This window comes from Lagenorhynchus albirostris, chromosome 7 (assembly GCF_949774975.1).
Source record: "Lagenorhynchus albirostris chromosome 7, mLagAlb1.1, whole genome shotgun sequence".
Classification (NCBI taxonomy): domain Eukaryota; kingdom Metazoa; phylum Chordata; class Mammalia; order Artiodactyla; family Delphinidae; genus Lagenorhynchus; species Lagenorhynchus albirostris.
The window spans coordinates 37,228,564-37,255,248 of NC_083101.1; the positions used below are offsets into that span (position 1 = coordinate 37,228,564).

A 26,685-nucleotide genomic window follows, 5' to 3' on the forward strand; every position below is an offset into this window, starting at 1 on the left:
CCAACCAAAAGACACAGGCTTGCTGAATGGATACAAAAACAAGACCCATATATGTGCTGTCTACAAGAGACCCACTTCAGACCTAGGGACACATACAGACTGAAAGCGAGGGAATGGAAAAAGATATTCCATGCAAATGGAAATCAAAAGAAAGCTGGAGTAGCAATACTCATATCAGATAAAATAGACTTTAAAGAATGTGACAAGAGACAAGGAAGGACACTACATAATGATCAAGAGATTAATCCAAGAAGAAGATATAACAATTATAAATATATATGCACCCAACATAGGAGCACCTCAATACATAAGGCAACTGCTAACAGCTATAAATGAGGAAATCGACAGTAACACAATAATAGTGGGGGACTTTAACATCTCACACCAATGGACAGATCATACAGACAGAAAATTAATAAGGAAACACAAGCTTTAAATGATACAGTACAACAGATAGATTTAATTGATATTTATAGGACATTTCATCCAAAAACAGCAGACTACACTTTCTTCTTGAGTGTGCACGGAGCATTCTCCAGGATAGGTCACATCTTGGGTCACAAATCAAGCCTCAGTAAATTTAAGAAAACAAATCATATCAAGCATCTTTTCTGACCACAACACTATGAGATTAGAAATCAGTTACAGGGAAAAAAACCTAAAAAACACAAACACAGGGAGGCTAAACAATACATTACTAAATAACCAAGAGATCACTGAAGAAATCAAAGAGGAAATCAAAAAATACCTAGAGACAAATGACAATGAAAACACGACGATCCAAAACCTATGGGATACAGCAAAAGCAGTTCTAAGAGGGAAGTTTATAGCAATACAAGCCTACCTCAAGAAACAAGAAACATCTCAAATAAAAAAATCTAACCCTACATCTAAAGGAACTAGAGAACGCAGAACAAACAAAAACCAGTTAGCAGGAGGAAAGAAGTCATAAAGATCAGAGCAGAAATAAATGAAACAGAAACGAAGAAAACAATAGCAAATATTAATAAAACTAAAAGCTGGTTCTTTGAGAAGCAAAATTGATAAACCTTTAGACAGACTCATTGAGAAAAAGAGGGAGAGGATTCAAATCAATAAAATTAGAAATGAAAAAGGAGAAGTTACAACAGACACCGCAGAAATATAAAGCATCCTAAGAGACTACTACAAGCAACTCTGTGCCAATAAAATGGACAACCTGGAAGAAATGGACAAATTCTTAGAAAGGTATAACCTTCCAAGATTGAAGCAGGAAGAAATAGAAAATATGAACAGACCAATCACCAGTAATAAAATTGAAACTGTGATTAAAAATCTTCCAACAAACAAAAGTCCAGGACTAGATGGCTTCACAGGTGAATTCTATCACACATTTAGAGAAGAGCTAACACCCATCCTTCTCAAAGTCTTCCCAAAAATTGCACAGGAAGGAACACTCCCAAACTCATTCTATGAGACCACCATCACCCTGATACCAAAACCAGACAAAGACACTACAAAAAAAGAAAATTACAGACCAATATCACTGATGAATATAGATGCAAAAATCCTGAACAAAATACTAGCAAACAGAATCCAACAGCACATTAAAAGGATCATACACCATGATCAAGTGGGATTTATCCCAGGGATGCAAGGATTCTTCAATATACACAAATCAATCAATGTGATACACCATATTAACAAATTGAAGAATAAAAACCATATGATCATCTCAATAGATGCAGAAAGAGCTTTTGCCAAAATTCAACACTCACTTATGATAAAAACTCTCCAGAAAGTGGGCATAGAGGGAACCCACCTCAACACAATAAAGGCCGTAAACAATAAACCCACAGCAAACATCATTCTCAATGGTGAAAAACTGAAAGCATTTCCTCTAAGATCAGGAAAAAGACAAGGATGTCCACTCCCACCACTATTATTCAACATAGTTTTGGAAGCCCTAGCCATGGCAATCAGAGAAGAAAAGGAAATAAAAGAAAACAAATTGGAAAAGAAGAAGTAAAACTGTCACTGTTTGCAGATGACATGATACTATACATAGAGAATCCTAAAGATGCTACCAGAAAACTACTAGAGCTAATCAGTGAATTTGGTAAAGTTGCAGGATTCAAAATTAATGCACAGAAATCTCTTGCATTCCTATATACTAATGATGGAAAATCTGAAAGAGAAATTAAGGAAACACTCCCATTTACCATTGCAACAAAAGGAATAAAATACCTAGGAATAAACCTACCTAGGGAGACAAAAAACCTGCATGCAGAAAACCATAAGACCCTGATGAAAGAAATTAAAGATGATACCAACAGATGGAGAGATATACCATGTTCTTGGATTGGAAGAATCAACATTGTGAAAATGACTATACTACCCAAAGCAATCTACAGATTCAATGCAATCCCTATCAAATTACCAATGGCATTTTTCACAGAACTAGAACAAAAAATGTTAAAATTTGTATGAAGACACAAAAGACCCCGAATAGCCAAAGCAGTCTTGAAGGAAAACAATGGAGCTGGAGAAATCAGACTCCCTGACTTCAGACTATAGTACAAAGCTACAGTAATCAAGACAATATGGTACTGGCACAAAAACAGAAATGTAGATCAATGGAACAGGATAGAAAGCTCAGAGATAAACCCACGCACCTATGGTCAACTAATCTATGACAAAGGAGGCAAGGATATACAATGGAGAAAAGACAGCCTCTTCAATAAGTGGTGCTGGGAAAACTGGACAGCTACATGTAAAAGAATGAAATTAGAACACTCCCTAACACCATACACAAAAATAAACTCAAAATGGATTAGAGACCTAAATGTAAGACCAGACACTATAAAACTCTTAGAGGAAAACATAGGGGCTTCCCTGGTGGCGCAGTGGTTGGGAGTCCACCTGCCGATGCAGGGGACACGGGTTCGTGCCCCGGTCTGGGAGGATCCCACATGCCGCGGAGCAGGTGGGCCCGTGAGCCATGGCCGCTAAGCCTGTGTGTCCGGAGCCTGTGCTCCGCAACGGGAGAGGCCACAACAGTGAGAGGCCCGCGTACCACAAAAAAAAAAACATAGGAAGAACACTCTTTGACATAAATCACAGCAAGATCTTTTTTGATCCACCTCCTAGAGTAATGGAAATAAAAACAAAAATAAACAAATGGGACCTAATGAAACTTAAAAGCTTTTGCCAGGCAAAGGAAACTACATACAGGATGAAAAGACAACCCTCAGAATGGGAGAAAATATTTGCAAATCAATCAATGGACAAAGGATTAATCTCCAAAATATATAAAAAGCTCATGCAGCTCAACATTAAAAAAACAAACAACCCAATACAAAAATGGGCAAAAGACCTAAATTGACATTTCTCCAGAGAAGACATACAGATGGCCAAGAAGCAGATGAAAAGCTGCTCGACATCACTAATTATTAGAGAAATGCAAATCAAAACTACAATGAGGTATCACCTCACACTGGTTAGAATGGGCATCATCAGAAAATCTACAAACAACAAATGCTGGAGAGGGTGTGGAGAAAAGGGAACCCTCTTGCACTGTTGGTGGGAATGTAAATTGATACAGCCACTATGGAGAATAGTATGGAGGTTCCTTAAAAAACTAAAAAGAGAATTACCATATGACCCAGCAATCCCACTACTAGTCATATACCCAGAGAAAACCATAATTCAAAAAGACACATGCACCCCAATGTTCATTGCAGCACTATTTACAATAGGCAGCTCATGGAAGCAACCTAAATGCCCATCAACAGACGAATGGATAAAGAAGATGTGGTACATATATACAATGAAATATTACTCAGCCATAAAAAGGAACGAAACTGGGTCATTTGCAGAGATGTGGATGAATCTAGAGACTGTCATACAGAGTGAAGTAAGTCAGAAAGAGAAAAACAAATATCGTATATTAACGCATATATGTGGAACCTAGAAAAATGGTACAGATGAACTGGTTTGCAGGGCAGAAATTGAGACACAGATGTGGAGAACAAACATATGGACACCAAGTGGGGAAAGCGTGGGGTGGGGCAGTGGTGGTGGCGATGGTGGGATGAATTGGGAGACTGGGATAGACATATATACACTAATATGTATAAAATGGATAACTAATAAGAACCTGCTGTATAAAAAAATAAATAAAATTCAAAAAAAATTGAAAAAAATAAAATAAAAAAAAGAACATGTGTCTTGCCTAAGAGAAAAGATAGGTCTCTTAGTCAATAGCCTGTACCATTTTCCAGACCCCAAAGAACTGCTGTACGAGTCCCTTCAGTTTGTCCCACCCACTGGACAAACATTTTCTTGTTTAAAAAAACTTTTTCTTGTTAGGAATCAAATTTTTTGTGCTTCGTAACCGCCTAAAATGCCTTAGGATTTTTCCACTGAGATTTAGTTTTCAATTTAAGTGACATATGTCTGTATAACACCTTCTTTGCAGGAAAATTCCTGACCCCTAAGAATGATCTCACTGTTCCAGATAGTCTACCTTATAAGGAAGTGACATACTTCCTCATTGTTAAAACAATCTTAACTCCATTACTTGGGAGTCAAAAGACTTGAGGCACTCATCTTATCTGAGCCTGCATTTCCTTATCTGTAAAAAGAGGATAAGACCAGCAATCTCCCAGGCTTATTGTGAGGATTCATCTCTTAAATACTTATTGAGAACCTACGGCACATTAGGTACTGTTCTCATGCTGATGCAGCAGTGAACCCTGATCTTGAGAAGCTTCTATTCTAGTAGGAGGAGCAGACAACTAATAATGATGATGAAGATGATGATAGTAGCTCACACCAAGTGAACACATTACACATCTGGCATTTTATTTGAGTAAGCTCATTTATTTCTCACAACAACCCTACTGGGTAAATACTATTATAATGTCCATTTTCTGTTGATTAAAATTAAGATCAGAGATGTTAAGAAACTTGCCTAAAGTCACAGCAAGTGGCAAAGCCAAAATTCAAAACAGGCATTCTGGTTCCAGAATCTGGAACTATGTGTACTGTATCATGTATGATGGGGACTCTGCTGAAAAATTCAGGCAAGGGGAAAAGATATTGCCCTCTGTGGTGATGTTACGCTATTAAAATTTTATAAAAGATTGTCAGGGAGTCCTCATTGATAAAGCGACATCTAAGCAGAGACCTGAAGGAAATGCGTAAAGAAGCTATTCAGAGTGGTAAGAGAAAAGTATTCCAGTCAGAACATACAGCAAGTGCAAAGCCTTAGGTGAGAGCATGACGGGTGTGAAGGAACAAATTTGCCACAGAGTACCATTTAAAATAGGGCTTTACAGGCCCTTATAAGCACTTTGGCTTTCATTCTGAATAAGACAGAAAAATCACTGGAAGGTCCTGAACAGAGAAGTGATATGATCTGACTCACATTTTATGAGGATTACTCTGGCTTGGGAGAACAGACTGTAGAGGGACAAGGGTAGAAGCAGGGAGATCAGTTAGACTACCACAATCATCTAGACAAGAGAAAATGGTGACTTACATAAAGATGTTAGTGGTAAGATTCGGGATATTTTTTAAAGGCAAAGCAGGCAGAATTTACTAACTGATTGGATATGGGTTGTGAAAGAAAAGAAGTCAAGAATGACTCTATGGATTTGGGCCTGAGCAGCTAGCTGCAAGAATAGAGTTGTCATTTACTGTTAAGGAAGACTATAGGAAAAGCAGGTTTGGCAGGGCTTTGGGAGAAGGATCAGGAGTTTGGTTTTGGATACGTCAAATCTGAGATGCCTATTCACAAGGAAATGTGGATGTTAAGTAGATGTGGAATCTGCTGTTCCTGGACAATATCTGGGCCAGATATAAATCTGGAAATGCTTATGAAAATCATGCGATTGAAACATATTACCTAGGAGGTGAGTATAAATAAAAAGTAGTAGTCGGGATTGAATCCTGGGATACTACAAGGTTGGGAAGATAAGGAGGGACTAGCAAAGATGACTTGAGAAGGAATGGTCAATAATGTTGGAGGAGAACGAAGACAGAGAGGTGTTCTGGAAGCCAGGTGAAGAAAGTATTTCAAAAAGAAGAAATTGGGCTTCCCTGGTGGCGCAGTGGTTGAGAGTCCGCCTGCCAATGCGGGGGACGCGGGTTCGTGCCCCAGTCCAGGAAGATCCCACATGCGGCGGAGCGGCTGGGCCCGTGAGCCATGGCCACTGAGCCTGTGCGTCCGGAGCCTGTGCTCCGCAACGGGAGAGGCCACAACAGTGAGAGGCCCGTGTACCGCAAAAAAAAAAAAAAAAAAGAAGAAGAAATCAAGGGACTTCCCTGGCAGTCCAGTGGTTAAGATTCCATGCTTCCAACACAGGGGGCACGGGTTTGAACCCTGGTCGGGGAACTAAGATCCCACATGTGGTGTGGCATGGCCAAAAAATTAAAAAAAAAAAAAGAAATTGAGGCATATGAATAGACTAAAGATCAATGGAATAGAATCGGGAGTCCAGAAATAAACTCTTACATTTATGGCCAGTTGATTTTTGACCATTCGATGGGTAAAGCATGTTCTTTTCAACAAATGATGCTGAGATAACTAGACACACACATGCTTAAGAAGGAAGTTGGACCCTATCTCACACCATATACAAAAATCAACTCAAAATGAATCATAGACCTAAATGTAATAGCTAAATAAAACCATAAAACATTTAGAAAAACACACAGGAGTTAATCTTTGTGACCTTGGATTAGACAGTGGTTTCTCAGCTATGAAACCAAAAGCAAAATTAACACAAGAATAGATAAATTGAACTTCATCGAAATTTAAAACTTTTGTACTCTACTCCATACCCATATTATGATGGCTATTACAAAACAAACAAACAAAACACCAACCAGGAAGTAACAAGTGTTATTTAGCAAGGATGTGGAGAAATTAGAACCTGTGTGCACTGTTGTTGGGAATGTAAAATGATGCAGCCACTGTGGAAAATAATATGGCAATTCCTCAAAAAAAATGAGAATTACCATATGATCCATCAATGCCACTTCTGCGTATATATCTAAAAGAAATGAAAGCAAGAACTCCAACAGATATTTGTACATCCATGTTTATAGCAGCATTATTTGCAACAGCCAAAAGGTAGAAGAAACACAAGTGTCCACTGATGGATAAATGGACAAACAAATGTAGTATATATACATACAATGGAATATCATTCAGCCTTAAAAAGGAAGGAAATTCTGACATATGCTACAACATGGATGAACCTTGAAGAAATTATGCCAAGTGAAATAAGCCAGTCACAAAAGGACAGATATTGTGCAAATACACTTATATGACGTACTTAGAGCAGTCAAATTTATAGAGACAGAAAGTACAGTGGTGATTGCCAGTGGCTGGGGGGAGGAGAGAATGGGGAGTTAGTTTAATCGGTACAGAGTTTCAGCTGGGAAAGATGAAAAAGATCTGGAGATTGGATGGTGGTGATGGTTGCACAATGTGAATAAACTTAAAATGATTAAAATAATAGATTTTATGTTTTGTATATTTTACCAAAATAAAATTTTTTTTAAAATTATGCTTCAAAGGACACCATCAAGAAAGTGAAAAGACAACCTACAGATTGGGGAAAAAATATATACAAAATATTTGTATAATTTGTATATAAGGGACCTATAGCCAGAACATATAAAGAACACTTACAACTCAACAGAAAAAGATAAAGAACTCAATTTAAAAACGGGTAAAGGATTTGAATAGACATTTCTCCAAAGAAAATATAAAAACGGCCAATAAGCACATGAAAAAATGTTCAACATCATTAGCCACTAGGGAAATGCAAATCAAAACTAGAAGATACCAGTCACACCCACTAGGATGGCTATAATAAAAATAGAATGGCAAGGATGTGGAGAAATTTGAACTCTCATACATTGCTGGTAGAAGTGTAAAATGGTGCAGTCACATTGGAAAACAGTCCAGAAGTTCCTCAAAAATCTTAAACACAGAGTTATCATATAACCCAGCATTCCATTCCTAGGTATATACCCGAGAATTGAAATATATGTCCATGCAAAAACTCGTACATAAATGTTCATAGCAACATTATCCATACTAGCCAAAAAGTGGTAACAAAACAAAAGTCCATCAACTGACGGATGGATGAACAAAATGTGCTATATCCATGTAATGGAATATTATTCAGCCACAAAAAGAAATGAAGTACCCATACATGTAACAACATGGGTCAATTTTGAAAACACTGTGCTAAGTTGAAGAAGCCGGTCAGAAAATGTCACATATTATATAAATCCATTTACATGCAATGTCCAGAATCCATAGAAATGGAAAGTAGATTAGTGGTTGCCAGAGGCTGGGGACAAAGGGGATTGGAGAATGACTATTAATAGATAGGGAGTTCTTCTTGGGGGTGATGGAAATGTTCTAGAATTGATCGTTGCATAACTCTGAATATACTAAAACCACTCAGTTGTACATTTTTAAGGGATTTTTTTTTTTTTTTTTTTTTTTTTTTTGCGGTACGCGGGCCTCTCACTGTTGTGGCCTCTCCCGTTGCGGAGCACAGGCTCCGGACGCGCAGGCTCAGCGGCCATGGCTCACGGGCCCAGCCGCTCCGCGGCATGTGGGATCTTCCCAGACCGGGGCACGAACCCGTGTCCCCTGCATCGGCAGGCGGACTCTCAACCACTGCGCCACCAGGGAAGCCCTTTTTAAGGGATTTTAAGGATGAATTTTATGGTATATAAATACCTAAAAAGTTATAATAAAAAGAAGTAATCAATTACATCAAGTTGCTGATTGACTAAGAGAACTAAAAATGGACCAGAAGTTTGGCAATATGATGGCCTTGACAAAAGCTATTTTGGTAGTGGCAGGAATGAAAAAATGGAATTTTAATGTAATGCATGTGAGAGTACTTCAAATAGTGCCTCGTACGTACCCCGCCCCACCCCCCGAAAAAAGGAAGAAAAAGCATTAAAAAAAAAAAGAACTCAAACTAAAGGTAATATACTACTAATCAGCTTAGGTCCTAAAAGGTCTCAAGCACAGCAGTGAAGAAAGCTTTTTCAAATGTTTTGTTGTGGTAGCAATCACTGTTGTATTGAATCAGTTTACCAGGTTAGGGTGACTGCTCTTGTGGACTCTATAACCCGAGTGTATTGGTGGTGAGAGGCCAGCCTGTGTATTTATGTACCTTCCTCTATTCCTCCTGCTTTATGGCATGGTGCTGGAGTTAGCCTGGATCTAGCACTGAAGAGATGCTGCCACTGCCTGGCAGCCTCTCCACCACCCCCTCTGTAGCCCACAGACCAGACTGGATCTTGGTAAGCACCCAGAACTCTGGCTTGATCTCTTACTGGTGTTTCAGAAAATCTCCTTCGTCTCATTATCTCTGCTGCTGTCACAAGTTCCTGCATCGTCCAGCAGGATGTCAGCCCAGAAGGGAAACTCTGCAACTTGAAGAATTGGGCCCCAGAGTTCTGGATGCTCATGCTAACATCAACTCTAGGCAAGGTTTAAAGAGTTAGTAAGGAAGTACTGTTTTGATATTTGTAGTTTCTACTGTTGCTGTAATATAATAATTTCTAAATGCCCAGGGAGAAAGAAAAGGGGCTACAAAGTTAAAAGGAGAGAGAAATCACTTGTAGTTGAGGAATTATAGAAAGCTTCCTGGAGGAGGTGATACTTTGGCTGTATGTTAAAGAATTGAGTAAATTTTGCTAGGTTGATGTGGTAAACACAGTACCTTAGGCTAGAAGGAAGGATGTATATGTCAATATGCCGAAGACAAAGTATAAGGCAAATTTGTGAGACAGCAGTTTCTTTCTAGGTGGAGTACAGTGGGAGAATGGGAGATAAGCCTGGAAATGTAAACTAGAGGCCAACTGTAGTGGTCTTGAATGCCAAATGAAGGAATTTAGACTTTTTTTGATAAGCTATAAAGAGTAGCTCTAGGGATATTTGAAAGAAACATGATTTTAATTTTTCAATTTAATTTTATGACTTGGTATTATATTCACATGATTCAAATTCTAAAAATTATAAAAGGGTATACAGTAAAAAATCTCCTTCTCATCCCACTAGTTTTTCACCTAATACCTTTCCCCATGGGCAATCCTGTATCAGTTTCCTATGTATCTTTGTGGGTTTTTGTTTGTTTGTTTGTTTGGGGTTTTTTTTTTGGCCATGCCATGTGGCTTGCAAGATCTCAGTTCCCTGACCAGGGACTGAACCTAAGCCACAGCGGTGAAAGTCTGGAATCCTAACCACTAGGCCACCAGGGAACTCCCTCTTATGTACCTTTGTGAGATATTCTATACATATACAACAGACATTGTGGGTTTTTGTGTGTATTCTTACCCTCTCCTATTTATACAAATGTCAGCATCTTATACATACTGTTCTGCACCTTGTTTTCTTTAATATGTCAATATATCTTTCCATTTCAGTAAAGAGGTACCTCTTCCTTTTTATAGCTGCATGGTACTGTATTCCATAGTTTGGATGTGCCAATAAGTTATTTAAACAGCCTTTCTTAACGAGCATTAGGTTGTTTTCAATCATTGCTATTAAAAACAATGCTTCAAAAATAGCCTTGAACATATGTCCTTTCCACAGGTGAAAATGTACCTGCAGGGTATATTCCTGGAAGTAGTGTTGGGGCTCAAAGGGTATACATAATTTTGTTAAATTTTACCAATTGCCTTCCATAGAGGTTATACCAATTTCCACTCCCATCCCACTGGCAATGTATGAGTGCCTGTTCTCTCACACCTTTGCCAACACAATATGTTTCATAATTTTATTTTGCCTTAGAAAGATTAATCAGGTTATATGCATAAGAGGACAACCCCATTTACATTTAAAATTAGATGAATAAAGCATATGCTCTTTGGATAAATTTAATTTTGATTGGGAGAAGTAATTTTAAAGCTACATATCATCTCCATGCTGCCTAGAAAAAAAGTTTTCTCATTTCTTGTAGCCAAAAACCATTCCATTCTCTAGTTCTTAGGTAAGCACCCTTCAACTGGAGATGGAAGAAAGGGAATATGACCTGTGGAGAGCACAGTCAGGCTGGACAGCTCCAAGTTAGAAATAAGGTTCTGTATTTTCAACTCCAGTACTAGGAAGAAGACAGGTCGGGATAAGGGAAATTGCCACAGTGGCCTATGAGGTGGAGCTGCTGGAGAAATGGTAATCTTATCTCAGCAAGAAGCGCATGAAGAATAATTCTAAAATGCCACATAGGATTGCATCAGCCCCCCTAGCTCCTGTGAGAAACATGCCTCTTTTCCCCAGTCCTGCCTCCTACCCCACGCCTACTTTACACCAGAATATCCTAAAAGTCCTGCAGCTGTAAACTATTTTTGCCCAGATGCCCCTCCTTCTTTCGAAAAGGTATTTCTAAAGCTCCCGCCAATAAACTGGAAGCTCCCTACGGACAAGAACTCCTTTCCTGTTGCTTTTCAACTCTGTCACTCCAATTCCCACAGGATTCGCTTAACATCGATATTCCAGTAACTGAGACTGATTCAAGCTGCAGACCTCCCCCATCACCTTGTGAAACTCACCACCAAGCTGGGTCTCATGCTGGCCTGATGAAGGCCCTACCCAGCCAGGTGTAAACCCATTAAACAGAGACTTGAAATACCTGGGTGCATGTCTTCTACCGAGAGATGGTCTGTCTTCTGTACTAGCTCGTGCAAAAGTTTTTTCTGCCTCAGTCTTTTCTCTCTTAGAACATCTTTTAAATTGTTGATGCATTTGTTGAGGTAGACGGTCTCTACACACATTTGCTCTAGGCTTAGTCTGCCCTGTTTGGGAGATTCAGGCCTGGAACAAGTTTCACTTCCCAGACACGGAGCCAGAGCAAAACCTGGCGATGAATATGCAAGAGGCAAGTTATTGGAAGCCAGAGAGAAGTTGCTGGGATCCTGAGAGGTTTGGTCTCCCTGTGTAGAGATGCCCACTCCACCAGACACCACATTGAGCAAGCTTTCACTCCCCTGACTCCCAGGGCTCTCCACTGAGAAATCCTGGGCACCCCCTGAACTCACTGTCCCAAGAAGTCTATCACTGTTCTCTGACTGGGAACCACTCTCAATGCTTTCCAGGTCCTCAGGAGTGATGGACCCACTGTTCTCCAGCTTCTGAAATACTCCGTGCAAGGCTGAACGAAAGTGGTAAATTGCTCGGCCCAGTTTACTTGTGTAAAACTTGATTTCTACATCTTCATCCTCCTGTGAGCCACCCAGACAAGAGGACTTTTCAAAGACATCCTTAAGGACCTGAGCAGCACGTTCCTCCTCTTTATTCAAGTCAATATGAACCATGTCATTGAAAGTCTCAGGTCCTATGATGATTTCCTCTATCACGTTGTCACAGCTCAGAGTTGCAAACCTTCTGGACTTATCTGTCAAAAGGTCCTCTAGCTGCTTTGAGCTCAAAATATCAAGCCCAGCTTCACAGGCCGGGAGTTTGTCCTCTGTCTTCAGCAACCCAGACAATGATAGGCAGCTGCTGGCCTCGCTTTTATTACTGCAGTTGTTTTCTATTTTTGCTGCTTTATATGCTTCAAGTCCTTGGTTACACTGTTGGAAAACCTGGGGTTTCCCAGAATCCTCCTCTTTTGAGGTTAACTCTAGGGAAGGTTCCTCAAATTGATGAAGGTTGGACGGAGAAGCCTCTCTCCCTGTCAGTTCACCACAGGCGCCACTGATAATTTGGGGTGTTCCTGATGTTCCTTTTATTTCGTCCCTTGGCTTAGACTCATCACTTGGCTTTGCTAAATCGTTCTTGGGTGGGAAGCAAAGGCCTTGCTGTGCAGGAGTCTGGAGTTCTCTATGTTGATTCTGAGCCCTCATTTGATATACTCCTGTTATTGGTCCTCTGTCCCCTGTTTCCACCTGAAAAACTGGTTCATTCAGGTTTAAAGGATTCAAATTACAATCCTGAAGTTGTTGTTCCAAAAATGATAGAGACTCCTTTGGGGGATTCTTACAGCAGCACTGTGGCCAGCTTGGTTCGTCTCTGGTGGCAATCCGGATCCCTAAACTCTGCAAAAGGATGGATTTCTGCAATATAAGGTCTCTGTGCTCTAGATGGGCAAGCTTCACAACAGTAGGCCTGGGGGCTGGCGCTTTGCCTGCTCTGTAAGCCTCTTTAATGTACCTATTGCACTGCATGCCATTAACACAGAGGTGTTTGGCCAGGAAGCTGTGCACCAGCTCCATGGTATTTTCCCCATCTTGCTCAGGAAGTCCATACAGATACAGAATGGCTTCCTCACTAGGTCGGTCCACATGGGGTTCCTGGGCCTTTCCCCCAACACTCACCTTGGCCAGGGAGCTGCTGCCCACCTGCAAGCCTTCTATTTCATTCAGAACTGAGTCTACACAGCTAGAGACTTCTTCCACTGAACCCCGGACTTGGCTCAAGTGCTGCCGCAACTCAGCAATTTCAGTTTGGAGACGGCTGATGCCTTGCAGCTCTCTGATGATATAGTCCACTACATCCCCCAAAGGTTCTTGCTGTTCACGGCTACAGCCTTGGCCAGGGCCTCTGGACAAAAGGGGTTTGGCTTGATCCCTCTCTGATGGCTCTTGACAGCTTGTGGTCATGCTGGCAGATGAGAGGTCCTGAGAGCCAGACCCTGAAACACAGGCAGTGGAGCCCAGAGGAAGCTGGCTGCTGGCCTGCTGCCCAAAGCTGCAATGCTGGGCCAGGCACCCATCTCTATCCCCACCAATGGCTGAGGCTACTGACCCACAGTGAGGGGACATGAAGCTGTCCTCTGGTAAGGATCCAGCAGGGCCTGAGGACTTGCTCTTGAAGCCACACAGAGTCTCCACCTTAGCTTTATCTGGGGAAAGCCTGGAGGAGGATCCCAAGGTGACCATGATTTCTTCCTCTGACTCTTGCAACAATCGCTTCATTTTCTCCCTCAGGGTCTGAGTGATTCTCAGCTTCTTCCTCTAGTTTCTGGTCAGGATGGTTAACAGAGATTGTGTTAGAAGGCAACACCCTGACCTGTTCTTTTCAGTCTATTTTTAGCAATTATTGCTGGCTGATGCCTTGGGCTTGGCCCACAGTGATGCCTAGAATGGCCCCATGTGTGGTCTCAAACCTGGCACATGTTCCTGGATCCTAGCTTGACTCTAATCCTGCAGCTGGTGAAAAAGGAAAATAGTGCACTTGGATCAGAAGGCAGCAGGATAATATGAATCAAGCTGTCAAGCGGGAATAAGAACACTACTTTCTAATACTGTAGGAGTCAACAGTGACCTGCCTCCCAACGCTAGACTTAAAGGTTATAAGCAATCAGTTCTCTCTCCTTGGCTTCCCATCAGAGTTTTGCTGTAAAATCAGATCAAGTCCTTGTGTTCTGAGCAAGTAGCCAAAGTCAACAGGATCGAAACAAACTCCTGGGAAATAGGTGGGGTGAAGTCAGCGAGTGACTGAACCTTTACAAATTCAACATGAGGCTCAGAAATGAACATATAGATGTTTAACCACCAAAGCTCAAATCACATACACAGTAAAAGACAAGACGTGGAATGTTTCTTTTTTTTCCCCCTCCAGTTTGTTGCTCTGGTGAAGGCTCAACTACTTAAAGGTTTGCTCCTGCCTGTGCTTATAGCACAAAGTGTTTTCCCTTTGTTTAGTGATAGCAACCCTTCACTTGGAGAAAGGACCATGACAAGAAAGTGATTTCCTAGCACTGTCCACTGCTGGAGTAACAGAGGGTTGCTCTAGCCCCGCTGAATGGCCTGGAGAGAACAATGCACGTGGCAGGCGGGGAGCTGATTACATCAGAGAGAGCTCCAGGGTGCTCTACTGTTTTCCAAAAAGGTGAAAAAAGACCTGCCACCAGTCTTGCCCCTAAACTCTGAGCTACCAGTGACTGTAGCTTAGGCAGAGATGACTGTTACCTTATGTGGGGTGGGCATCCATTCCGTTTTTACTAGGAACATGTAGCCTGTAGGGAAGGAGCACAGTGGAAAGTACAAAGGATGAAGCAGAGAGCCCAGGAATGCATGGGACTACCAATACTCTCTGGCTCTGCTGGGTCAGCCCGGGGCAGGTAAAATGAGTTGGTGGGAGACATGCTACCCTTCATGTTCTTCAACTGGAGATGGTTTCTCTATTTTCTAGATTTGACCTAGATTTCTAAATCTTCTAAAGCCCCTGCCTCCTTTTTTTTCCCCAGTACTCGTTAACCCTAAAAAGTAAAAATTGTCTGTGAAGAACATAAGCTGACTGCTCCCACAGCAATTCATTTGCAGGAAAGGCCATCAACTATAGTCTTTGGGTCTGAAAATTAAAAGCACTGTGCTTTTGAGTTACATCTATTAAAAAAAAAAAAAGCACTGTGCTTCTGCAGACTAAGAAGAACCAGAAGAACAAGTCACAAGACTTGCGATAAAGATGAAGCTGACCCCTTTCACTGGAAATAACCAGGCCAAGAATCAAGAGACAGAAACTAGATTAATTCCCTTTTCATTTCTTCCCTTCTTCTCTCTAGCTCATGTAAAAACTCTATTTCATCTAGGAATTCTTCATCTGAGAACTCTATCCATCCTGTGAGGCATTGGAGAGGCCTAATTATTGCTTTTTAAGCATTATTGCTTTACTCTGATGTTTTAAGGAGCGAGGATCAGCCATTCCTCTAATGTGGTCAACTCAGTCTAGTCTCTGTGTGTGTGTGTGTGTGTGTGTGTGTGTGTGTGTGTGTGTGTGTGTGTGTGTGTGTGTGTGAGAGAGAGAGAGAGACAGAGAGAGACAGAGAGACAGAGACAGAGACAGAGACAGAGAGAGACAGAGAATGGTCTATGTGCACAGTCAGAACTACTGGGTCTCGGGCTTAGTGCCCAGCTGCCTAGATAGCAAAGCCCCCAATTCTAGGACTGACTCATCAAATTCTTCCCTCTCTCCTCCCAAAAGTACAAAATCTACATTTCCAAAGCCACCCATTTCTTTTCTCCCCAAGGTGCAAGGTCTGGGTACCCCGATTTGGTCTTGGCACCTGGTATTAGCTTTGAGCAATGTCCCTAGACTGATGGACTAGAGTTGGCAATTAGCCTTTCAAGTTTTTCTCAAAGAGAAAGACCGCTTACTAAACCAAGATGGAAGCTCTGCATATGACCACATGAAGCCATGAGCAAGTGCTACTAGACTGAGAATCCAGAGACATAAGTTTGAGTCTTGCTTCACCAGTGACCTTGGATTAAACACTTCTCTCTGTGCCTTAGTTTCCTCATCTGTAAAGTGGGGGAGATAGTCACAGGAATGTTATAAAGCTAAAATGAGAGACTGGTAATTAGTAAACAGTAAAGCATTGCAATGTTATTATTACTGACATGGCAAGACCCTGGGACAAAGAAGCAGGAAAACCAATATCTAAGCCAAGTGTGCAATTGCCTAAGTGGTTTGACTTGAGTGAACCATGACTTCTATCCCAGCCCCAGACCCTTACCTTTCCCAGTCTCTTCTAATGGTCTACAGCAATGCCTGGAACCCTACCATTACAGTGTCACTCTTTGTTAGTCTTTCTTTTTTCTAAAAGTTTTCTTTTTAAGGTAAGAAAAGGGAGGAGCAAAATATTCACTCCCCAACATTTCATTCAGGTGACAGGAGGCTTGCCCTCAGGCAGCCTGAAAGCATGAGGAAGGAGAAAACTGCTACAGGAGGCAAACTTTTCCTTTCTAATGCTAGCGAGGCCCAGAACTCATTGCCAGGTCCTCCAAGGCCAGCCCCACTTTGGTCTAGAGAAGACAGTTTTTCAGGAACGAAAATGAAGCTGACTCTCCTGTTATGGCTTCAGTGCAGGCCAGGTTAACTTTGGGCCTATCTGCTTCTGCCCCTCAGATTAATATTCCAGATAGGGTTGGACAGTCTTGCCAGGTTCCCCTCCAAAAATGCAGTGCCTGCAACACTGGCTGGCCAGCCACACAGAGGGCAAATGGCTCAGCCACTGTATTCAGAGGATCCTGAAGGACTAAAAGCAGAGCTGCCTGGTTTCCTACATTAGTGACAAACAGGAAATTTCCAGCTAGAGCTGCCATAGCAACTCCTCCCAGCCTCAAACAAAGATGCTTGCTTTCATATTAAACAAACAAACAAAACCCTCTAAACCTTCTTCTGAATTGGTAGCTAGAGCCCGCAGATGAACTCTAAACTTAAGAATCACCTCCGAGGGATATGGGTTCCCTAAAGGCACCAAACCCACTCAGTCACCCACATATTTAGGCTTTGAAACAGGGGACAGAGCTCACTGTGATGCCACACAGTGAGAATCAACCAGTCACTTTGCTCAGAACCCAATAGGATACCAGAAGCCAGAATGGGCTGAAAGGGCAACCTGCAGAGCCAGGAGGTCCAATTCAAGGCCACCTCCTTCTTCAGCCTCTCTTTGCTACTACTGTCCACAAGAATGAAATAACAGGGACCAAAGTGTGAGAAAAACAGTTTGACCTCTAAATCAGTTCAATCGATGTGCCAGGCACTAAGCTATGTGCCAGGGATATAAGGCACAGTTCCTGCTCTCTAATATATTAAAGCTTGGAAACAGAGTTAGGCATATAAACAATCACAAAATAAAGTGATACATGTTATAATAGAACTTGTAATAGAAAGCAAGCATTTAATTCCAGGGGTGGGGAATGGGAAGGTGATGAGAGGCCCAGAAAAACCACAACAGGAAAGGCCACGGAGAAGAAGTAATATTTGAGCTGAGATGGCATAAGGAGGCCTCGGGGCCCAACCAGCTCAAACCTAGCCCTCTAGTTTCCTTCAAGGTACCCAGTGCTGTCACTCTGCTCTATCCTGTTGGCCTATCCACTCAAGTCAACTCTCCATACTTCATATGTACATGCTCTAAAATGACCATACCTTTCTACAATCTTTTCCTAAGGAATGCCTAAGGCTGGGAAAAATGAGGCAGCCCTTTCAAGGGTTATCTGCTTTTGAAAAGGGAACATAGCAAAACAAAATGAATTAATCAAAAGGAATAAAGCTTCAGTGATGGAAAACTGAGAACTATGTCAGGGAGTAGACCCCTGAAATCACACCGAATCAGCACCAGCCTACCAAGAAAATGTCAAGAGGAAAAAAATCCCTCAGCTTTCTGAAATGGCTGATTCTTTCCTCTCTCTCTGACTTATCAGTTAAATGTTATTAGGAATGTGGGTAGTCCTCATAAAATTGCTTCTGACCCAAATCTTGGCTTGGAGGAAACAACTGGGAGACCTCTGGGAATAGGCCAGGGCTCTCTGTACATATATCAAGCAGCCTCTCATTTTGTATGAAGCAAGCCCAGAAGGCAAAAAGCCAAGAGCTCTGAGCCTTCTACCCCACACGTCACCCACAGTGGTCAGATCATTCCTGGGCCATTTACCAATTATGTTGTACGGCTAATATGGTGGGAAACGAATTTCTAGGGCCACAGCAGGTAGGGGTACTCTTCAGATATTAATCTTTGGGAAAGAATCAATGCTTACAGATAATCTTGTCAGAGAAAATGATCAGGGTCACAAGGTATAAAGAGTGAGATTAGCCAAAGGGAATAAAGAGTGCCCAAATTAAATGCATAGCAAAGTCCCTGTCCTGTAGTTCCTAGGACTTGCCATCCCTCCTCATCTGCATTAGGAGGAACCCCACTTATAGGCCAGAAGCTGGACATGGTAAAGGAAAGAAAACTTCATGCATTGTATCCAAGAGGGGAGATAGAACCTCAGGGAATGTACAGTAGCATGAAAGAGGATGCAGCCTTCAGAGGGCTGGTATATCAAGAACTCAGAATGAAAACTGAATGCCAGTCAGCAGAGCTGGGTACTCTGCGCCCTTCCTAGGGCTCCCTTTCAGCAGTACCAGGGTTTATTATACCAAGAGTATAACAAACCATAAAACAAATACAGATGCACCTAGAATCTGATGCTCACGACAAAGACTCTCTTTGACTAAACTTGAGTCAGTCTCCTCTGAGTCCTCTTTCTGACCAGGCTCCTGTCCTTGGGCTCTGTTTAGTCCAATTTCAGCGAGAATCTTGCTGGGTCAGTTTAGTGGAAATTCCCCACCTTTGGTATCTGACGAAATTCCTTATCCCTCACCCTGGGCTGATTCCAGAAAAAATCCTGTCAAGTTAGTTTAGCCAGATGCCTCCCTTTCCCGGATGTTTCCTCTTAATTTTCCATCCAGTGACCCTCACCCTGTTCCTTGACTATAAATTCCCACTTATGCTTATATTCAGAGTTGGGCTCAGTTTCTCTCCCCTATTATAATACCCCAATATAATAGCCCCCCTGAATAAAGTCTGCCTTACCATTTCTAACAAGTATCAGAACAAATTTTTTCTTAAGCACTCATCATGCTCTTTTTTCCTTACTACCTATGACTCTTGTGAGTAGACCAAAAAAGCCATGTGAGCAGGAATCTAGCCCCTGAACACTCTCCTATCTATCCCCCCAAACCTCCATATTCTTTATCCCCTTACTCTGCTATAGTTTCTTCATAGAACTTACTACCACCTGATAGATCATATATTTGTTAGTTTATTATCTGTCTCTCTCCTCAACCTCTATCCTAGAATGTGAGCAGGGACTCTGTTTTGTTCATTGCTGTATCCCTAGCACCTAGTACAGTGCCTGGCATATACGGTGCTCAAACTAAAACAAAATAAATCTTGCCATTGAATAAAAGGATCCGGGACACAAGATAAGAAAATGCTAGAGTTGGAAGAGTTCTTTAGAAAATAGCAAGGCCTGGAATCTCATACTGCATTGTGATCTAGCCTATGGAGTAGTTTTCTTCGTCTATCATACGTTTTTCTAAATTTTAATTTTGGAAATCTTTAGGCAGGGCAGCTATTCTGGCTTCCCCAAAGCATTATTACCCAAGTTTATAACACCTGACCTAGAATGACACTCTTGTTGTTAATCTGTTTTACTTTGGGAGACACCTAAATGGGAGGTTCTTGCTTAAAGACACACAGTGGGTATGAACTCCATTACATTGAAAACTGTGCCTTATTTTTTAGTTCCCAATGCCTAGCACAGGGCATTACTATGCCAAGCATATGGCCTGGCACACAGTGAGAACTCAGTGCCATGGAAAGAATAAATGAGTGATGGCAGAGCTGATTTAGAATCCAAGTTTTCTGCTTTCTAGTCCACTTCTGTTCCCATAACAACATACCGCCTTCAAGTTCTAGGTTTTCTTCTAGACTGATGGCTTACAATCCCCTTTCATTGTAAAACTATGTTGGAAACCTCTCCCCAAATATACTTGCTCACAATTTTAGGGGACTCATTCAGGGTAAATAAACACAGTAGTGGCAGTACCAGCCTCTGCCAGACTGTCAGTTAGCTTGTATCTTTCTAGCATACGAGACTGGTAGAAAGAGACCTTGTGTGGCGCCTGTCATCCCCAGGGTTGCCATCATGGGGCTTCCACTTGCCCTCCAGCTGGAAGAGCTGCCCTGATCCCTGTGCTGATTATGGCTCTAGAACAGCACTGTTCAATAGAAATACAATGCGAGCCACATATGTAATTAAAAATTTCTAGTAGCCACATAAGAAGTAAAAAGAAACAGATGAATTTAATTTTAATACATTTTATTTAACCCATTATCTAAGATATTATTCTTTCAACATGTAATCAATATAAAAATTTTATCAGGGCTTCTCTGGTGGCGCAGTGGTTAAGAATCCGTCTGCCAATGCAGGGGACACGGGTTCGAGCCCTGGTCTGGGAAGATCTCACATGCCACGGAGCAACTAAGCCCGTGGGCCACAACTACTGAGCCTGCGAGCCACAACTACTGAGCTCGTGTGCCACAACTACTGAAGCCCACGCACCACAACAAGAGAAGCCACCACAATGAAAGCCCGCACACTGCAACGGAGACCCAATGCAGCCAAAAAATAAATAAAGTTAAAAAAAAAACAAAAACAAACTTCTAAAAAAAATTTTTTTATCATATATTTGCATTCCGTTTTTCATACTGAGTCCTTGAACTCTGGTATGTATCTTACATTTACAGCACATCTCAATTTAGACTAGCCACTCTTAAAGTACTCAACAACCACATGTGGCTGGTGGCTACTATACTGAACATCACAGTTTTTAAAGGTTAGGGCGGGGGACACTCTAGAGAGCCTTCAAAACCTGGCAGCGGATGCAAAGGGCAGACTGTCATCTCAGGGGCAGTAGAATGTTCTATTCTTTCAGTCTTCCTTTAACCTGTTCACTTTGATCCTAGCTCGAAGCATCATATTTCCATTTTGTGACAGGCTCAATCCTCCTCAAGGCTGCAAAGAACATAGTACTAAGGCACCAATCTGCAGAGGATTAGACCTTATCTCTCTCAGCCTGACCCTTTCTAGATACCCTGTAGCTCTGTGTAGCTTCTGTCCAGTCTCTGAGCAAAACCACAAGATAAACCTAGTTACTTCAACAGAAGCTACACCTTCACAGGGAAGACTTAGAGACCTCTCACAGACAAGAGCATAATCTCAATGCAGCTGGGTCAAAGGTGTGCAATCCCAGACAACTCACACTAGAGGGACACATTACAATAGTAAAATTACATTTGTTTAGAATTTTACAGTTTACAAGGTTTCTATTTTATCATCACAACAATCCTGTGAGGTAGGAGGGAAGGATTACTATTCTGATTTCATAAATGAGAAAAATAAAGCTCCGAGAGGCTAAATGACCTGGCCAAGGTCACTGGGTAGAGCTAGGATTTAAAAGGGGGTCTTCGATCTACAAAGATAGTGCTTTTTACACCATACATGCAGGACACAAATGGACACATTATCTGTTATCCATGTGTGTGCACATTTAAAACTGAGAAAACTTAAGATGACTTTCCTGTTTATATGGAATATGCACACGAGAAGGATGAATTGATACTCACATTAGACAGAAGGACAATATACATACATAAACACACTCTCACACATTGGAAAAATGGAAAGGTTTCTGAATATACACAGGCCTATACAAGAATAGGAACGTTACCTGGGTACATGCATACGTGTATGAGATAAAGGGACCTATGTATCTATATACATATGCGCATGGAAGGAAAGATGGCTTGTGTATATTTATATAAGATGAATGAATGAGTTGTCTATGTATATGTAACACACAGGAGAGGAATGGACAGGTTGTTTATAAACATATGGACATATCAAGAGGGAGAAACAGATTCTTCATATACAGGTATGCATATATCCAAAGGGCTGGATGGGTTATTTATATACATACAGGAGAGTACCAGAGAGGAATGGATGGTCAGATTATCAGCATATAAACACGTGCACGTGAAGATTCTACCCTTAGTGCTGAGTATGCTGTTTTTCACTCATTATAATGACCCCCCACCAGCAAGTTGGCTCAAGCAGTTATGTAATTAATGTAGCTGCTCCATATTCCACCCACAAATGCTTTGCTTTTGTCCCTGCTTCTCATTCAGAGTCAGTCATACACTCAATACCACTTACCTTGCTGCTGCAATCAAAATAAGAGTTAAGGAAATGAAAAGAAAAAAAAACACATTAAAACCACAAATTCTCAAGTTTTAGAAATGCAAGTGCTGTCTTTAAAAGGAAATCCATTCAGAAGCACTCCTTGGTTTGAGAGAGAAGCCACAGGATGAACTTTCTAAGCCACAGCACAGCTGCTTGCCCAACCAACAAACAGAGCCAAGGAGCTATTATTCTCAGCTGCACCCAGCTGGCTGGCTCCCTGGTGCAAAGTTGATGATAGGAAAAATGCCCGGCAGAGAGATTCCCCCAGGGCTGGGCAGGAGTCTTGTTGGCTGCAAATCTAGGAATCCAATCTGGTCCACACTTCTCTGCTGAGGGGGATTCTGATGACCAGCCTGCTGAAGGTAATAGCAGCCAAACTTCAACTGGACGTGGAATTCTAACTCAATCGATTCCGGGTTTTGAGACTGAGACAAAAAGCAGGGCAGCTACTGCTCCTGCTGCTGCTCCTCCTCCTCTCCAGCTGCTTCCTGCCTGCAACCTCCCATAGGGCACCAGCCCTCCTCACACATTCCTGGCGCACACACCCCCTTCCCAGCACACTCACGCACACAAAAATCTCGCCAGCAAGCTCACTCAAACACCCTTGGTGAGTGTCTCTCCCTCTCCCTAAATATAGATCTTCCTCTTTCCCCTCCCCTATTTCTTTCTCTCGTGCTTCTCCCCCCTCCTTTCTTTTCCCCTGCCTATCCATCTCTCTCATGTCTGGGCTGTAGGATATAAAGAGACATAACACAGAGCCCTACACTCTGAGGAGCTCTGGGTCTCAGAGGGAAGACAGAACACAGCAAGAAACAGCCAGAGCGTAATACAAAGGGAGGCGTCCCTTCTACTGAGACAAGCTCTAGGTTTTTTGGTTTGGTTGGTTTTTGGGTTTTCGTTTTGTTTTCGTATATATATAATGTACTGTCTGCATTTGGCAAAGCTGGAGAACAGGTAAAGTACCAAGGGCAGGTAACATCAAACAACACCATGTTCTCAAAGTACGTACCTAGTCCAGTTCTTCCTGAACAGCCACAGCAAGAGAACCAACTGGAAAATGAGAACTCCCTTAGGCCATGCCAAGGCAATGATTAGACAGAAGTAGAGGAAGCTGGGTGGGCTGAGGTAGACCCTCTACTGCAGAAGTCAGGACCACAGAATGTTTTGGAATCCAGAATTAGGAACTAAGTAACCTAAAGTAATACCATATTGAGCTAAAGCGATGTACGGTTCAAGACCCTGGTTTCATAGTCCCAAATTTCCCAGTCCTTTGCCAGTTGCAACCCCACCTCCTGGAGACTGGTTGGTCAGGCGGTTCTCATGTGGCCCTAATTCCTAATAACTCAACAATTCTAGTTGAATTATCAGGAAATTCTAGTTGAATTTCATCAGGAAATTAAATATCCTTATCTTCAAAGAGCACTCAAGTTGTTCATTGCAACATAATGCCAAACATAAGCCAGGGACCCTTGAAGCCCTGGACCACTGACAAAAACATGAAATATATGATACCTCTTTCTACTCTGCAATCACTGGACAGGAAAAACACTGTTTGAGCCCAGAGAACCTCAGAATTCTCCTCAATATAGGGCTTCAATCAGCCAGCGACAATCCAGTGAAGCCATTCCTATTCTACCTCCTCTGAGCCTGATCTAATAAGATAAGCTCCCCTCCTCTTCCTCAGGCTAACATCAGGTGGGCAAGTTTGATTCACCCATCAGGCCCAAACCAGGCTCTCAAACCTTGCTACTTCTGCTGCCCTGCAACATTCCTCATGACAATGCACAACAGAACAAGGCCCTGTTAGCCAGGAATCAAGCGGTCTATGAGGGCCAGCCTGGAATCTGTCATTACAGAACAGGCAGCCCTATATGGTAGATAAAACAAGCTTTTAAATTAAGAATGATTTCCTTGGCTTATCCAAGATCCTGAGGAGAAAGCGTTGAATCCAGAGCCAACATTTGCCTCCCTACTGCCTTCTTCCAATAACATTGCTTCCCCCTCAACCAAGGAAAAGAATTTAGATTCCAAGAGACACTACACAACCCATTTCTTAACCATCCACCTCATTACGCAGCCAACACTGACAGCAAAGCAAATACCTCCTAACCCAGTCGAGAGCTGGCTGGATGACAGAAGAGATAAGGGCTGACAGTGCAACCATAACCACATCTAAAAACAGAAAGGAAAAAAAAAAACCCTGAAAACTGTCAAATTTCAGTGGAAGTCACGGCAAATTTACTGTGAAGCTCCTCATATATTTCAGCCAGGAGAAAGAGGTAAAGGGTTTAAAACAAGAAATATAGGGAAGACTGATTAAATCAGAATTCCCTCCCCCAACTCTACAGCCACTCATAAAGAGCTCAGAGCAGTGGCTGTCAGGACCAGGTTTGGGTCTGAGCTTCCTAGACTCAAGAGAAGATCAAATTCTCAAGACTGGGAAAGATCCTCAGAGGTAGGACATTGCCCAAAGAACCTACTTCTTCCTGCCTCATCCACCAGTGGCTCCAGGACCTGGCTAGGACCTCCAGAGGCTATAACTGAGGCTAATGTGACTGTCTTGTCCATCTGCTTACTCAAACACATTCAGTTCATCTTCTAAGCAGTTTGGGTTTTCCAGGAAAACAAAGGCTCAGACAGAGAAAACATGTTTAGGACGCGAGGCACAACAAATCAGCTATCTCTAGTTCCAGTCTTCAAACTTCACAAGAGCCCTCATATGGCTCTGACCATAAATTACCTTTGTATCTTTCCACCTTCCCACCTTTCAGCAAAAGAAAGAAGGGGCATAAGTGGGAAAGTGGTAAACAGCAGTCACTGTAAACTCAGTAAAAAAGCAGGGCTCCTTCTGTCACTGTTCAACCGAGCCCAGAGAGTGCCAGACATCATACGACCAAAGGACAATCAGACCTCCTTAGTGGACTAGTCTTTTGGGATAGACGCAATTTCTGTTTCCTGAGCCATGTGAGCAAACTGCAGCTCCCTTGTGTCAGTGGATCTGTCTCTTGGGAATCCTGGGCAGGCCAAAAGGATGGGGGTGCATTACAGAGGTAAGAATTAGCACAAGCACCCACCTTAGCTGGGAAGCTTCCTCAAAGCAGGGCTGTTCAAGAGCTGGCTGGGCAGAATTAGAAAAACAGATTGGGTTAAGAAGGAAAAGGCATTTATCCAGAAGCTGTGAAATGCTCTGAACAGACATTCTCAAGGTCTGGTTCCCAATTTAAATCTTTGCAGGGATCTTCGCCTAGAGACAGATGAGTCAAGATGGAAATTCAACATGAGACACTGACACTCACGCAGAGTTGTGGGAAGGTTCAGAGCTGCAGGAGCTCTAAAGGGGAACCAAATGGGTGGGTTAGTCAGAAGACCACCTGGTGCACAAAATTCATCTTCAGCTAAAGCATCTGAGTGGTGTCACAAGGATACTGGAGGAGGGGCTCACCAATCGCAATTCTCTCCTCTCATACAAACCAATCTAGGTCTTGTTGGGGCCAGATACAACTGGCTCTGAAGCAAAGAATGTGCCTGCTCCACACCTGGCCTGCCTTTCAGGTGTCACTGCCAGAGAGTGGCTGAGTCAGAACCAGCAGGTGCCTACCTTTTCTTCCAGTGTTAACAATCACATATGCAGGGTGCAGAGGATAGGTGGGACCCAAGTCTGACTTACGCAGGAGTAAGCTTGTGATGCTTCCTTCTCTACCACTAAGTAAAGCCAGAAGCACACGAACAGGCCAGTATATGGTCACACAGCTGGGATCTGTTTCATGAGGAAAACAGTTTGTTCTGGTGGCAGAGAAAAGTCTTTTTTTCCCCCTGTAGAATTATGTCCTCTATAAACTACTCAGAAATTACATGCAGCAGAGAATGATGGGCAACGGGAGGTGGTTTTCCTTCTTCCTTCAGGAACATGCCCCCCCCCACCAGGGGAGTGAGGAACCTGGCAGAGATGGGCTCACTTTACTGATGTGCTAAGACATAGCTGCTACACAGCCTAAATCAGACTTGACAAGCTGCAAGGCAGGCCTAAGGAGTCACAAACTGCTGACAAACTTCAGTTCTATAACCAGGTCAAGCACCATCTCTGATAGCAAAATCCTGAACCTAAAGAGCTGATAAACTCCTCAGGACTGCCCAGCTAAACAGTTA

General features: G+C 42.3%; 1 protein-coding gene across 6 annotated transcripts in view; it reads right to left on the reverse strand.

Moving 5' to 3' along the window:
* UNC13B (unc-13 homolog B) overlaps positions 1-26,685 on the reverse strand; it is a 223,120-nt gene that overhangs the window by 44,075 nt on the left and 152,360 nt on the right. The window contains exon 1 of one of the 6 annotated variants that reach the window (XM_060154896.1): positions 11,658-13,941. The exons of the other annotated variants lie outside the window; for them this stretch is intronic. Within the exon in view, the coding sequence (XP_060010879.1) occupies positions 11,658-13,941 (2,284 nt within the window). Of the gene's footprint in view, positions 1-11,657; positions 13,942-26,685 lie in introns of those variants that run through there. 6 annotated transcript variants of the gene reach the window in all.